This window comes from Aricia agestis, chromosome 3 (genome assembly GCF_905147365.1).
Source record: "Aricia agestis chromosome 3, ilAriAges1.1, whole genome shotgun sequence".
Taxonomy (NCBI): domain Eukaryota; kingdom Metazoa; phylum Arthropoda; class Insecta; order Lepidoptera; family Lycaenidae; genus Aricia; species Aricia agestis.
Window position 1 is genome coordinate 2,757,001 of NC_056408.1, and position 16,253 is coordinate 2,773,253.

The following is a 16,253-nucleotide window of genomic DNA, read 5'->3' on the forward strand; positions in this document are numbered from 1 at the left end:
CGCGATAGCTCCGACTTGCATAGCGGTAGGTCAGTATCGCCGTCGACGATGTTGACATCACAAATTGATTGTTTTATCTTCGTAGTATAAACAGGGCTATTAAGAAAGCATAAAACTTTCTCATTTGATAAATGCCGACATGATTGAAGATCCGATTCTGATAAAAGGATAAGGGAATCCTTGTTGATATTAAACCCGATGTAGGGAAATTTCATAGTTAATTGATAGTACTTCTGATCTTTCTTCTTAGGTAAACTTATGATCTTGTCGAGCTCAAAAATTTCGTTGTTTAGTATAGGAATCTTGACCTCAGCAATAAGATATTTGTCTGTGACTCTCGCGGCAACTCTCAGTAGCTTATAAAGCTGAATGATATTTGAGCCGTCCGTCGGTAGCACGAGCTCCCTTTGCAAACGACCTGATATTATATTTATTTGATTTTGCAGTTGCTCCGGTGATAGAAAGTTTGTGCTGATATGACCTTGATTAATTTCAGTGAGAGTGGCAATGAGAGTATCCTGAATACGTCTAATTTTGGAAATGATGATATGAGCAACTAACGACGAAAAAGTGATATAAGTGGAACGTGATGAATATTGCTTAACTTGATACACTTCAGAAGCCAAATCCTTGATATGATTATCGATAAGAGAAAATTGCTTTTGCATGACATCCTCGTGCCTCTTCACTATGTTATACTCGGCCTCTATGACAAGAGTTTGGTTATGTAAAAGTGTTTGTAAATGACTCTCATTTTGCTGAATATGCTCTATGTCCTGCTGATACTGCGTGGCGAACCTTTCATCTAGGACACCAAATAAGGAGTTAGCAATGTAACCAACTCCATTAATTAACCCTCTCTTCTGTCTTCTGTTTAATTGATTTTTCAGCAGCTGATTAAAATGATCTATCTCATCAAGCTCGTGTTCCAGTTGCAAGGTAATAGCTTGATAATCTTGAGAAGACCCATTCTCCTTTATGTGCTCAACATATTTTTTAATGGTTTCGAAGCTTTGCCAATATGTAGACATGTTATAAAAAATAATAAGAGTCCATTCGTCTCTTATATGTTGAAGGTCCGCGATTTTATCAAAATAAATGCTTTGATTTGTGTTTACAGGCGTGATCATAAAATCCTTCTGAACTTGTTGCAAGCTCGGTGATAAAAGGAATGACATAAACATGAAAACAGTCATAAAAAAGTTTTTAAAGTTAATACGTCGAGGACGCCGAGACCTCGTGTTATTTGATTCTGGAGCAGGTATCTCGTGATTGATAGATGCTGGTGTTTGATCTTCTACTTCTCCAGGCAGTAATGGAACTAATTTGATAACTGGCCTCTTAATGATATTATTTTTTGTTTTCAGTGATACAACTCTGATCTGTCCGTCTCTTCCAGGGTAAAGTTCCAGCACCCGGCCCATGGCCCATTTACCAGGAGGTAAGTTTTCATCTTTAATTAATACAATGTCATCTATTTTGATATTCTTTCCTTCTTTCTTCCATTTAGATCTAACCTGTAGCTGCTGCAAATAATCAGACGACCAACACTTCCAAAACTGCTTATTGATAGATTGAACGAGTTGCCATCTCTTTGATAAACACATAGACTCAGGTTCCGTTTGAGGCCTGGTGATGATGGGACCGCCAATTAAAAAATGTCCCGGAGTTAAAACAGGATCCTCTGGATTTTCAGTGAGCGCGCAGAGTGGCCTTGAGTTGAGGCAAGCCTCTATTTGATGGAGAACAGTAGTAAACTCCTCGTACGTGAGTTTCTGCTCGCCGATGACCCGCTTGATATGAAACTTTAAGCTTTTTACAGCCGCTTCCCACAGACCTCCAGCATGGGGGTGAGAGGGAGCGTTAAAATGCCACTCTACTTTCATCTCAGTGATGTTATCGAAAAATTCCTGATTGATGGTAGCTGCAATCTCCTGATACTCCTTTTTAAGAAGCTTGTTGGCGCCTATAAAATTAGTTCCGTTGTCACTATAGACGTGGGATGGAACCCCTCGTCGTGAACAAAATCTCCGGAATGCACCAAGAAATGATGGCGTGCTTAAATCTGATACTAACTCTAGATGAACTGCCTTCGTTGCTAAGCAGATGAAAACTGCAATGTAGCCTTTGGTGGTTCGAACGCCTCGTCCTTTATTCAATTTTAGGTCTACATGCCCGGTGAAGTCGATGCCACTATGAGTGAAAGGTCTAGAAGGAACTACTCTCGGTTGCGGTAAGTCTGCCATAATTGGTTGATATTTATACTGACTAAATCGACGACACTTAACACATCGCCTCAATTCCCTCTTCACTGTAGATATTCCACTAATAATCCAATAGTTATTCCTGATATAAGCTAGTGTCAGTCGGGCTCCACCATGTAACGTAGTGATATGTGCTTTATCAATGATAAGAGAAGTAAATCTACTATGGTTACTTAGTATGATAGGATGCTTCGCGGTCCAGTTTATATGTGAGTTCTTCAAACGACCGCCAACTCTCAATAGTCCATTTTCGTCGATAAAAGGATTCAAACTTGATAATTTGCTATTTTGATGAACATGCCCTTTTGCCTTGATAAATGATAAATCCTCGCTAAAATCTATAGCTTGAATAGTTTTTATGATAATATTATAAGCATTGTTCATTTCCAGGAGTGACAATGTTTTTGCTGTGTCGGACGGTTTCCGACTTCGAGTGATGAAACGTAAAACCCATGCCACGGTTTTCGCAATAAAAGTTATAGAACTGTGATTACTTAACAATTCCAATATAAAGTCAACCTTATTGCAATGTAAGGCTGTGTTCACACTGTAAGAAACCTTTTTAACTTCAATATCAGGTTCTGCGTATGATGGTCTAAGAATTTGGTCAGGTTCAAAGGACGTGAGCCATTCCGGGCCTTCCCAATACAAACGATGGTCAGCCAACTTCTTGACTGATATTCCTCGTGTCGCACAATCTGACGGATTTCCTTCCGTTGGTCCATAGTTCCAGTTTGACGATGGTACAATTTCCTTGATCTGTTGAACTCGGTTTGCGACAAATTGCTTCCATCTTGATTGATCGCCATGAATCCACCCTAACACGATCATTGAATCCGTCCATGCGTATATTTTGACATTCGTGCTAGGCAGGGTATTCTCCACCTTCCGAATCAGCTTTGATAAAAGTAGTGCACCTAATAATTCTAGTCGAGGCAGCGACAAGCTCTTGCTTAAAGGCGCTAATTTCGTTTTAGCAGTTATTAACCGTGATGTGCGCTCGCCTTTATAATTTGTTGCAACACAATATACGGTGCAAGCGTACGCTTTTGCTGATGCGTCGCTGAAACCATGTATTTGATACGTACATTGAAGGTTACCGATGCATCGTGGGATTTTTATGTTCTTGATATTTTTAAAATCTGTTCGTAATTCTGTCCACTCTTGAATGATATCACTTGATAACTTTTCATCCCACGATTCCACCGTCACCCATGCTTTTTGAAATAGTAACTTAGCCTTAATTGATAATGGTGATATCCAACCGATGGGGTCAAATAACTTAGAGATATCTGATAATAGTTCCCGTTTAGTATGATATTTAGGTTCCGATTCAAATTGATAATCATATGTAAACGTATCTGATGATGGATTCCACTTAAGGCCTAACGTTTTACGGGATTCCGAGCAACGAAACTCGTACGGATTATTTAATTGGTCGCATGGTAAATCTTGTAGAAGCTGTGGCTCGTTGCTTGACCATTTGCGTAGATTCATGCCAGCTCCGCGTAAGATGCTTATCAACTGCTTCTGCACTTCCTTCGCCGTTTCTAGATCATTACAGCCTCCTAAATAGTCATCCATATAAAACCTATCTTTCAACGCGATTGCACCCAAGGGGTACTTCGCAGCATCGTCCATAGCCAGCTGCTTCAACGTTCTCATTGCCAGGAACGGTGCTGCCTTCGTCCCGTACGTCACAGTTGTGAGTCTATAATTTTGAAGAGGTGCATCACATGAGCTTCTCCAGACTACCGATTGAAGATTTTGATGAGCCTCTTGGACCAGGATTCTTCTGAACATCTTCTCCACATCAGATGTCATCGCAAATCTATATTGGCGCCAAGATATGATAAGAGCCTGCAGGTCGGCTTGTAAATTCGGGCCTTGCTCCATCACGTCATTTAAACTCAGACCTGATGATGTCTTGGATGAACCGTTGAAGACCACCCGCAATTTTGTAGAAGTGGAGTTTAAATTGAGTACGCCGTGATGGGGAAAATAATATGATGGACCCTCACCAGACTTGGTATATGGAACCATGTCTCCTAGTTCTTGATATTCCCTCATGAAATTCTTGTAGCTGTCCGAAAATACTTGATTTTGAGCCATTTTGCGCCCCAACTGATAAAATTGGGCAATTGCTTTCGGACGTGATGAACCAAGTTTTTCCTCAAAATTTGGTTTCATAGGAAGACATACTTCATACATGCCGTTTTCCAAACGTTTTGTAGTCGAAGCATATAAGTCTTCACAAAACTCTTCTCCGGCTGATAGTGATGATGACTGTTCGACTGAGATCTCCTCCATCTCCCAATACTTTGATAAATCTGATACATTATTGATAATCACGTGGCAGTTAAATGTCCTAACATTACCAGACAAAATCCAGCCTAGCCTGGTCTGCTGCGCAATAGGAGCCTGAGGTGGCCCTCTGATAAGTCCACTCATTAATATTTGAGAATAGACGCTGGCATCTAATAATAAATCAATAGGACGGGAAATATTATAATCCGGATCCGCTAAGTTGATATGCTGCAAGTGTGACCATGATTTTTTAGTAAACGAAATATTTGGTAAATTATTTATAACACGTGAAATAATCATAGCTTGTGTCGTAAAGCCAAAGTCATCATAAATAGAGTGACATTCAATTTCCAGCAGTCCTTTGCTCTGCTTTGATCCGTAGCCTATTCCTGATACTGATGCATGATATTTATGCCGTCGGAGTCCTAGCATCTGTGCCGCATTTTCTGATATCAAAGAAATTTGAGACCCCTGATCCAAAAGTGCTCGAAGAGTGATAAGAGAGCCGTCAGCTGATAGAACCTTCAATAAAACTGTGGTCAACAAGATTTCTTCATTTTCTCCAGCGACGAAATTAACGTTATGCGGCTTAGTAACATGCTTAATGTCATTTTGGCTACTTTCAGGGCGAACTAATTTTGAACTGGAACTACCAGTATTTACAAAAGCCTCATGCAACAAAGAATTATGGTCACCCTGGCATTCCTTGCAACGCTTTGTAGAAATGCATGGATTATCAAAATGCTTGTATAGACAATTCCGACAAACTTGATGCTTCGCAATTGTTTGTAACTTCAACGCTGGTGTCATATTAATAAATCGCCTGCATTTAAATAAATCGTGATTAAAATAACATAATGGGCATTTCGTAGAACGAGTATGATAAGTTTTACCCTGATACTTTTCGCGACTAAAATTCCTTGCAGGTTGATACGATGATGTTGATGACCTTGGGTTGGTTACATGCTTCGATGTTGTAGGCGGAAAAACATCCCGCTCTTTTTTATGCATCGGTTCCAACGCAATAAACTTCGACTCTAAAAATGTGATAAATTCTGCTAACTCAGGTAATTCTCGCGGCGCCTTTCTGGCTTCCTTGTAATCTTTTAACGTTTCGACGTCTAGCTTTTTTGATAAAAGATGAACAAGCAAGGGATCCCATGTATTGGTGTCCACCCCCAGGTTGTGAATGGCGTGGATGCACTCGACGGACGTGTCATGTAATTTTTTAATTTCATAGGCCGACTGCTTCTGAAGACTCGGCTGATTTATCAGCGTCTCAATTTGGTTGGTGAATAAAAGCTGCTTATTGTCATACCTATGAACTAAAATATCCCAGGCTGTTAAATAATTTTCAGATGATATATGCAGGTGCTGGATCAATCGCTCGGCTTCTCCTCTTACCTTCCCTTTTAGGTGCTGCATTTTCTGGGCGTTCGTCAGCGAGCTATTATTATGTATAGCTTCACTGAATAAATCAAAAAACGTGGGCCACTGAGAGTATTTACCGGTGAAGATAGGTATCTCCAGCTGCGGCGTTGATTGCTGGGTGTGAGCCGTAGATGATAACTTTCTATGGAGCGTCCGCTTGATATTCTTGTACTCCTTCTCGTAGGTACTATATTCTTCTTCGTATTCTAAATCAGAACCTTGCAAAAAGTCATCTAATTCTAAATGCTGCGTGTCAATAACAATCCAACGACTTTTCAGATTTCGGAGCTCCTCTTCTATCTCCCACTTCTCAGCGATTTCTTCAATATTGATGCTATTGATTAAGCGGCTCAATGCTCGGAAATTAGTGCGCTGCTTTGATAATAATTCCTGAATTCTTTCAGGCGGAGCAGTCGAAGATTTATCTTCTTTGGGCTGATAGGTCGACAAAGTGTGCTTTAGGGTATGATAAATGCTTTCCATCTTCCCGAAATGATTTTCCGTAAAATATGGATTATTTTTGTCTGAACTACCTAACAGAAGCTCGTTATTCTGCTTAAATTCTACCCACAGTTCCTCGAGAGTGCTAAGTCTTCTTTGAATATATTCCTGAGTTTTTCTACTCGCGGAATCCTTTCCGAAATTTACTTTGATACTATTAATCGCCTTGATAATTTCAACTTGCCGTTCAAACATATTTTCCATCATGATAAATCAGAAATAAAATTATATGATAAAAAGGAACAATCTTACTTGAGTCAGCTGTGCTCGGGATACGAAACAGCAAACCTGCGAGCTGCGACGTCACGATGATGATGATCAGCGATGATGAGCAGACCTCCCGGCCCGCGAAATGATGATAGCACCACACAAACACTCCACCAATTCACATACAGTACAGTACACCAAAGTTTGAGCTTTGCAGAAAGTCACTGATACATAAAAGTCTTGATAAAATATAATTAGAAAGCTCAAAATAAAGTCCACACACTCGCGCCGAAATATTATGATAAAAGTCCTGATAAAAAAATATTTTCGAAGGACCAAAAAAAAATATAGGTGTAGGGGCTACTGCTGCAGCCTGCCTTACAACCAATATTATATTAAAGATGTATGATAAAGATAAATGATAATTAAGGGAGAACGATTGGGAATGATAAAATAAAACCGCTCCCTTTGATGGATAAATGATGACTGACTTTATTTTACGTAAATCGTAATACAAATGAATATGATCCGCAACATTACTGAATCTTAAAGTGTAAGCATATTAATTATGTACGGTTGGCAACAACCCGTACAAATAGCGCTTTCCTCACGATAAAGCAAGATAGAAAACGGAATCGAATAATTTAGTGTGAATGAAAACTTAAGTCTTATCATAGTTTGAAATCGTTCCACAGATACAAATACATCTGTAATTTTATTTATTCATATTCTACAGGGCTTTAATGATTCATAATTATGGGTTTTATACCATTAATTAATTGATATGTTGGATTTCCTAAAGGTAAAAAAAATAATCTTTTATTTTATCCCCAACATAATAGAATTTGGAAAAAAAAAATAATGGAATTTGGATGGAAGCACAAAACATTCCAGTTACATACATATTTTATATCATGAGTTTCATTAGCTAGTCTGTATTTTGTTATCTCGAGAAACTATTATAGATTTGCATGACAGAGAGTATGTCAGAAAACTTTTTAAATCGTCAGATGAAGCAAGATTTTAGAGCAACTAGAAAAAACCACTACTAGTCTATGCTCTTGCCTATCCCTATGTTAAAAAAATATTGCTGTGTTCTTTTTAGTGAAATTACTAAATTGTAATAGCAGCATGGATCACTAGCGAACAGTCGCTTCCAGAGAATGCAGGCAAATTTTGATAGATCTTTGTAGACGGATAAACAGATTCGAAAGAATTTGTTGCATAATATTATATTGCTAAAGCATGTCACAATGTACCTAATGCTTATAGAGATGTAGATTTAGATGAGTATAATAATATTTATGGAGCCTTCCACGTAAGTAGGGTATTTGTATGTATGTACAGCAAAATATAGTTCTGAAACAGCAAATAGTCTTTTAGAGCGCTTTTATGTAATCCGATTTAATATCGGATCGGTAATGATCGGTTATGATATCGGCCCGGTATCGTATCGCAAAAAGATGAAACACCTTTGAGCTGCATCTTTTTTCATCCATGGGATTTTAAAAAAAAACTTCACAAAGAATGACTAGTTATAGATAGACGATATTGCGAATGCAACTATCACTAGATATAGTATGTAACATAGATGTATATCTTGATGTTGTGACTTGTGAGACGCGATTAGCGAGAGTAGAGTTGAGGAAAAGAAACAGTTCTGTAAATCATGTGAATGATTAGATATCGAGTTTTTTCAAGGACAATATTTTAACTTTTTATGATATCTTTAAAATTCAAACACTCTGTAATAGTCAGCTACTTGGAAACTTACCCTCTTACTAATAAACACTTCTTAAACATGCGTTCAACGTGTGAATAGTTAACAGGAGTTTTTACTTTTTAAGTTACACACACAATTACACGTTACACAGAGTCTATACAGTTTACAGTTTAGTAGTATGTACGAGGGCTGCTATTTATGTATCCGGAACTGGCCACTTACAAGAACAATATTTAAAAAGTAATTACAACATTTGAAAATAGAACTCTTTGGTTGAAGAATACATTTTGTTTCATGTGACTGTCAATTATTTTTCCATTGTGGCGTCATTTTGAAAATTGCGTGTCTTCATTTGCCATGGATTTAACGCGTGAACATTTTCGTGCAATGATTTACTACGATTTTCGGCGTGGGCTAAATCAACAACAGTGCTTTATTCAACTCACCGCAACTTTTGGAGATGAAGCACCATCAAAAACCACTGTTTATCACTGGTACAGTGAGTTTAATCGTGGGAGGTCTATGCTCACGGATGAAAATAAAGAAGGTCGCCCAAAAACAGCTGTTGTCCCACAAAATATAGATGCTGTGCGGGAACTAATAATGCGTGATCGTCATGTTACATATCGCGAGATAGAGGCGTCCTTAGGCATAAGTATGACGAGCATACATAAGATATTACACGAACATTTGGCTGTAAAAAAAATATGTTCGCGTTGGATTCCACACAACTTGACAATCGATCAAAAACGGGCTCGTGTCGATTGGTGCAAAAAAATGATAAAAAAATACAACCGTGGTACGTCAAAAGCCGTTTATAATATCTACACAGGTGATGAATCTTGGATCTATGCATATGACCCCGAAACTAAACAACAGTCAACGGTGTGGGTGTTCCAAGATGAGCCGAAACCAACAAAAGTTACTCGTGCAAAAAGTACTTTGAAGCAAATGGTCGCCTGTTTTTTTGGAATTAATGGACATGTGGCTACAGTGCCATTAGAGAATCGTAAAACGGTTAATTCTGAATGGTATACGACCATTTGTTTACCAGAAGTCTTTGAAGAAATAAGAAAGGACAACCGACAACGCAGAATCATATTACATCACGACAATGCTAGCTGTCACACCTCAGCTGAAACAACTCAGTTTTTGGAGGGTCAAAAGATCGAATTGACTGGTCATCCGCCGTACAGCCCTGATTTGGCACCTAACGATTTCTTTTTATTTCCATACGCGAAGAAAAAATTACGTGGTCAACGTTTTTCGAGCCGCGAAGAGGCTGTTGATGCGTTCAAAATGCACGTTTTGGAGATACCTCAATCAGAATGGAAAAAGTGCTATGAAAATTGGTTCCAGCGTATGCAAAAGTGTGTCGATCATCGCGGCGAATATTTTGAAAAGCAATAAAACCATATTAAATGATATATGTTTGTTTCTTTTTTTAATTCCGGATACATAAATAGCAGCCCTCGTACAATTGTACAGTATACTTGCTGTGTAACTTATTATTAGTAAGAGGGTTAGGATAATATTACAAAGAATATTGCCGTTATAAAGTACCCTAATAAGGTTTGTGATACATTTTTTTTTATATTTAAAATGCAATGAAAATACCCTTTGATTAAATTTTTTCTCCAACTTTTAAGTCCTAAGACTTTTGCACCTATCCAACTTTTAACCGCCCCAATACGATAAGATTTCTAAATGTTTTAATCTCTTCGACTTTTATAGACTAGAGCTATACACTCAGCAGCCAAACTTTTAATATCAATAGTTTAATATTATGACGGTTTGTGCATTCAGGATTCTTAAAATCCGTAGCTCAATATATTTACCCTGTTACAATTAAATATATTTACACAATGAAAGAGGTGCTTGTCTTTGTCCGGCACACTAGAAAAAGTCACACAACTCACAAGGGCTCAACTGACACTGGATCAGAATCAAAGCGACGCATCACGTTTTTCGCCAAAGCACATTCATCTCTATTGTTCTATTACACAGGTCAACAAAATCGAAAAAAATTTGTATCCTGTGCAAACTAATAGCAGTTCCTATAAGAGTTTTGTGTGCACGATATATGTTTCTATGAAGCTTTCTTTCTATCAGCTCAAATTTTTAAGATATTTCATTCCAAAGTTTCAAAAATCTCGCATTTTAGCCCATTTCAGAATCACATTGCTGTTGAAAGTATTCATTTTTATTAGTTTTGTAATATGTATGCCAGAGGGAGACACTTCTTATTGAGAATGTAACTTGTTTCAATGAGTTATGACTAATTTCCCCAATATTATGACGGTTTTCAAAATGCTTTACCTAGCTCATACTACGTGGAGTAACAATTTTTGTATGAAAAAAGAAAGTTTAGTTTACAACTCTCTTTTAATAAAAAAATATAATATGCAATTTAAATTGAGATCTAAATAATAGATATTGTGTATATTTACTAAACATATTTTATCAAAATTCATGAAAATAAATTATTTCAATAGTTGTAAAGCGATTCTGAAATAGACTAAAATTCTAGATTCTTGAAACTTTGGAATGAAATATCTTAAAAACCTGAGCTGATAGAAAGAAAATTTCTTAGAAACATGTGATCGGGGCACAAAGTTCTTACAGAAACAGCTTTTGGTTTTCAGGCACCAAATTTATTGCTGACCTGTGTTATTATAGTACAAATTTAAATAATAATATGAAAATATGGAAGCGTCGATAAGCCAATGCGCGCGTTCCATATTTTGGTAGCAGAAATTAGTACTTAAATAATAGAATAATGAGATGAATATGCTGTAGGCAAAAAACTTAAGATTCTGCCCCAGTGTGTGTTGAGCCAAAGACGGACCCGGCGGACCTTGAGTAGTTATGCATTAAGTAAATATATTAGTAATTGGTACAAGTTACTACGCAAGTAGAATTTTTCTCAAAATGTTAATGCGAATACAATAAATGCACATAGAGGAGTTAATTTTAGAGATTACCGATTACTAGGACACAAAAGGCTACAAATATATCAGTAGGTTGTATTGGATTAAATCACTATAATGCTCTGTAAAATACTATCTCACTATTAAAAAAATATAAATAGTCTAAAAATCATCACTTTTGGTTCATCTTTTACTAAATAAAATCTTTATGATTTTCTTTGAATAAAAAATATTTCTGTTAAGGAAGGAAATATAATTAGTCAGCTAAAAAAAAATAAAATAAAGTATGAGTAGTGTGTAATGTTCATAAATATCTATTTCACTAAGAACAACACTGATTTTAATGAATTTATATTTGATATTGATTTAGGCTTAAGCGAAAGATATTCATTTGATATATTGTGAAGGGTAATAATTTAAAATTGTATAATATGTTAAAAATATGTTAGTTGTTATTGTTGTGAGTGTTATGATTAGAGAGCTGGATAACATTATATATCTTTAAATTATGTTTGGTTAACCATTTATATATTATGTACTTAACCTTTTTTTGGAAATAATGTTTGAAAAATAGAAAAAAAAGGATATTTTATTTTATAGTACAATTTGTTATTTTTACTTAACTTAATTTACTTGATAACTTTTACTGAAGTAATCAGTATGTACATTGTTATTACATAAACTTTTAATTTGTACGGTTTACGAATTGGCCATTTTGTTTCTGAGAATTGTAAACAAAATGGCGGATCAGCTTGTTCTCATTATGCAGTGTTTAGCATAGATAAACTCCGGCTCTCTATTCACATGTCTAAAGCTAGAATTTAGCTCAATAATTTCGTTGTGATGTTGTATGATTGTTTATATTGTAGGCGGTATACGTTTTAATACAATACCCTGTTTTATTGGGAGTTTTATAATCAGAATTTTATAATTATATTTAAAGTGAATAATAAAACAATAATTATGAATATTTGAAACTAAATCATGATAATAATATTCGTCCTTTTAAATAAAATAATGCTTAATTATATGTCACACTCTATCTATCACACAGTAAACTTTAAACTATTTATGATAAAAATGTCATATTTTTTTTTTATAAAAATCAATTATGTGATCTCTATACTTATAATTGTCATTATATTATGTGATTTGGTTAGATAGCAAAGTATGGTGGTCAAAAATAAGATTTTAGGGTTTAAATTTTGTTTAAAAATCAAATCGCATACTTTAATGGTGATATAAGCGACTACTTCTTGATCTCATAGATTTGCTTGCATTTGTAGCAAATTTTAAAGACTGAATTTAATTAAAAATGGACTAAATTCAATTACACTGTCATTTAAACTTAAGTGTAATTAGTTGTTAGGTTGTACTCAATGTTCGTAGGATAGACTTGTTTATTGGTGTTTAGAATATGCACATGTCTGTTAAACTTGAAATATAATGTGCCCTTAGCAGAAACTTTTACGAATGACATTTCCCTTTAAGTTTTATCTTTTTCGTGAACTAAAAATCTTATTTGAATATCTTTTCGTACACAAGTGATATTTATTTAAATAGATTTTATAGGAAGGGTGTTACAAACTGCGATCACCATATTACATTCAGTTTTGTATGGACTTTGTGCTGCAGCATCAACTGCAAAATCTATGCAAATCCTAGTCATTAGCGGTGTTGACGGGCATGTTCATGTTTAAAGGCAATAAAGTGTCCGTCGTCTTAAATTGGCTTTCCGTTGATGAACTAGTCTACTTTACAAGAGAACTTGAGTGTACAGGAAACAATCTTTTATTGAGCATGGCCTCTTTTGCATATTATATAACAGCGAAATTACCTTTGGTCGCTCGAATACTTAAGCTGGTCGCACATTTGTCAGCACCGTACGCGTCGAACGCACTGCATACAGCATAGCACACGAAATGCTGCAAGTACGGTGCCGTCGAATGTGCAAGGTTTCACATAATTTCATACAACGAATTCTAAAATTGCGGCGCGTTTGGCGCGTGCATACTGATAAATGTGCGATCACATTTAGGACCCCAGCAAAAAAGTTTGCATAATATTTCAAGTTTTAACAGCATGATGCAGTCACGTTAGGTGGTTGGCGCGGATAGTTCACGAGATAACACCTAGACCCCTGTGATTCATTCTGTTGACCCGTAGCCGTGATTTGTTGGTGAATAAAATTATTTGACATACCTATACCCTTTTATTTATAACTGCCCACATAACCCTCTAGAAACTAATTATTGTATATTTTCCCATAAGGAAATATCTGTAGGTATTAAAACAAATAGAATTAATAAAATTCATTTACCTCAGTTCTTGTATTGATTTATTTCAAATGTCTTAATAAGTATTATATTATTGTTTTCATTCATATCAATTATTCCATGGCTGATTATTATCTTGATTAAGATTTGTTGTTCACACACTTCCGTTGTTGACTCTGTCCCATCTCCAGATTGTGCCATCATCACAACAAGTCAGTAATATTTTACCATTCTTAGATAGTGTCACCTGCAACAAAAGAAAATCAAGATGAAAAATAAATTCAGTTCCCTTTTTGAAAAAATACGAAGTGACACATATGGATGTTTAAGTGCCCAACAAATTTTTTTATTCATAAAACTAAATCCAGAACCTAATTCTCTTTTAAAATCTTCAATCCTGGCCTTCACATTCATATTGTGGCAGCAGTTGTTTATCCTTTGCCCTTAGTTGCTAACCCAGTAAAAAAAACAACCGCTGCACTGACCTGTCTGACGGCGGCGCTGCAGCGTGGGTGCACGAGCTGCGAAACCCGCGAGCCGCCCGCCACGTTGCCCAACTCCCACACCATCGTCTTGCCGCACTGGTTGCCCAGGGCTATCACCTGGAATCAGCAGCGGAAATTGTTAAATTGGTTACATATTCAGGAAAATAGATCTTACTATTGTGTATAATGGTTTATATAATCAGTAATCTTTCTTGTCATCTTTGTTCACTCTAACTGAGACAACAAATGAACCAAATTGTTTTGGCTTGGTTAAAATTTTGAGTTGTAACAATAATTTACCTTCCCTGTCCAATTCTACTTGAATTGATATTTAAATACACTGCATAAATATCAATTCAAGTAGAATTTATATTTATGCAGTGTATAACTTTTCAAGGTCAGCTGTTTTTGCCTTTATTTCTAGTTAGCCAGACAAAGAGTAGCAGCCATTGTGTTATTTGCTGTGTAAAAATGTTTATTAGTGAGGGGATCAATCAGGAAATTCATAAGGATATAATATAATTTATACAATAATCTCACCCTCTGGCTGTAGTCCACAGCAAATCTAATGAACCAGATTTCACACTCCTTGTAGTCAAATCTGTGGACTATAGTCACCGAGTTGTCTCCTGGCCTCAGTTCTGTATCTTCTAGACGACCCGGCTTCCAGCAAATAATAGCATTTTCACAGGACTAAGGAGTTCATAGCAGATATTTAAAAAATATTAAAATAAAACAAAATCTTTTGCTATAATATACAGACTAAATCTAATCACCTTAGACAAAATGAGATCACCCATCCATTTTACACAGTCCACATAATTTCTGTGTATGTCTCTCGTTGAGAAATCTGGGAAGTGCTCCTTCAAAGAATTGAAAGGCCTCAGTGCTCTGTGTGGATTGAAATTGTAACTTTGTTTGATAGCTTCATTCATTGAGGGCTTGTCTAGTCTCCACAGTTTTAGGGAATGATCCATTCCACAGGACATAATCCTCTCTCCCTTCAGATCAAAATCGGCACTCAATACCTCGTCTCGATGTCCTTCTACACCCCCAAAAATTGCTATGCATACGTCAGTCATGATGTTCCATAGCCTTAAGGCATGATCTTTGCTAGCTGACAATAACAGATTAGGATCCCTCGGGTGAAATTTGACCTCATTAATAGCATGCCCGTGGCCGATATAGTGTTTGATACATGTTTGTGTTGCTGGATGGAATATTCTGACAATACCTCTGGAGCCTGCAACAGCTAAAAGAGGCAAATTGGTTTCCTCTTCGTAGGACCATGCACAGGTATAAAAAGTCTCATCTACCTGCAAGTATACAAACAGGATAAGTAATAATTTTTTTTTTGTCACATATATATTAGATCAAGTTATCTTTTTATAAATTAAGTATAATTTGCAAAGCATTTAACAAAACCTACATCAGGATCAGCATAACATTGCAAAAACCTGAAACCTCCAGACTCAGGGCATTCATAGATAGACACCCTGTTACTTCCAACAACGGCAAATATTGGCGGTTCATTCTCACCCAGGTGGTGGTTGAACTGACACCCAAATAAAGGCTGACCATGATCTTCCTTTGCACTGCAGCTGAAATAAATATTGTGTTGAATGTTAAACAAATAGGTAATCATAGTTAAACAATCTTCTATGAGTCTAACATATTATGATTGTTAATCAAAGTAATTGTTAATGTTATAAAGTACCAATTTAGTAAAATTCCTTACTTAAATTTATAAGGCGGTTTAACTTGTTTATTTACTTTCTTCTTTCCGCGTCGTCGCTTTTTGGCTCGTGAATTGGTTGGTGTCTCACTACGAGATGTATTGTCAGTATTCGATGTACTATCTACACTTGATGTATCATCCTAAAAATAATAAAAACCCAATAAGAATTAGTAGGTATTTAATTAGGTTTATAAACAGTAAACAAAGGAGAAATCTTTAACCTCAAACTTACCGCTTCGTTGTCAGAAAAGTTCATTGTGAATGTTTTTTGGCAAAGGCTAGTTTTTATTTGTGATCCATATAAATAGTTTTAAGCATAACAAACTTCTGGAAATGCAGAAAATGCTTTTATCAGCTGAATTTTGCAAAAAGCTTTGCTGCCGCGGCTAGT

General features: G+C 36.2%; 1 protein-coding gene across 2 annotated transcripts; it reads right to left on the minus strand.

The window, feature by feature from the left end:
• Positions 1–13,683: 13,683 nt before the first annotated feature.
• LOC121740276 (polycomb protein EED-like) lies at positions 13,684–16,253 on the minus strand. Of its 2 annotated transcripts, none has more exons than XM_042132932.1 (7): positions 16,095–16,253; positions 15,863–16,002; positions 15,554–15,725; positions 14,901–15,440; positions 14,665–14,817; positions 14,125–14,241; positions 13,684–13,886 (listed from the first exon to the last, which is right to left on the minus strand). In XM_042132932.1, the coding sequence occupies exons 1-7, from the start codon at positions 16,116–16,118 to the stop codon at positions 13,794–13,796; spliced, it is 1,239 nt and encodes a 412-aa protein (XP_041988866.1). In that variant the 5' UTR covers positions 16,119–16,253; the 3' UTR covers positions 13,684–13,793. The 2 variants fall into 2 exon arrangements, with proteins under 2 accessions (XP_041988866.1, XP_041988867.1); XM_042132933.1 differs by having other exon boundaries at positions 14,901–15,436; positions 15,550–15,725.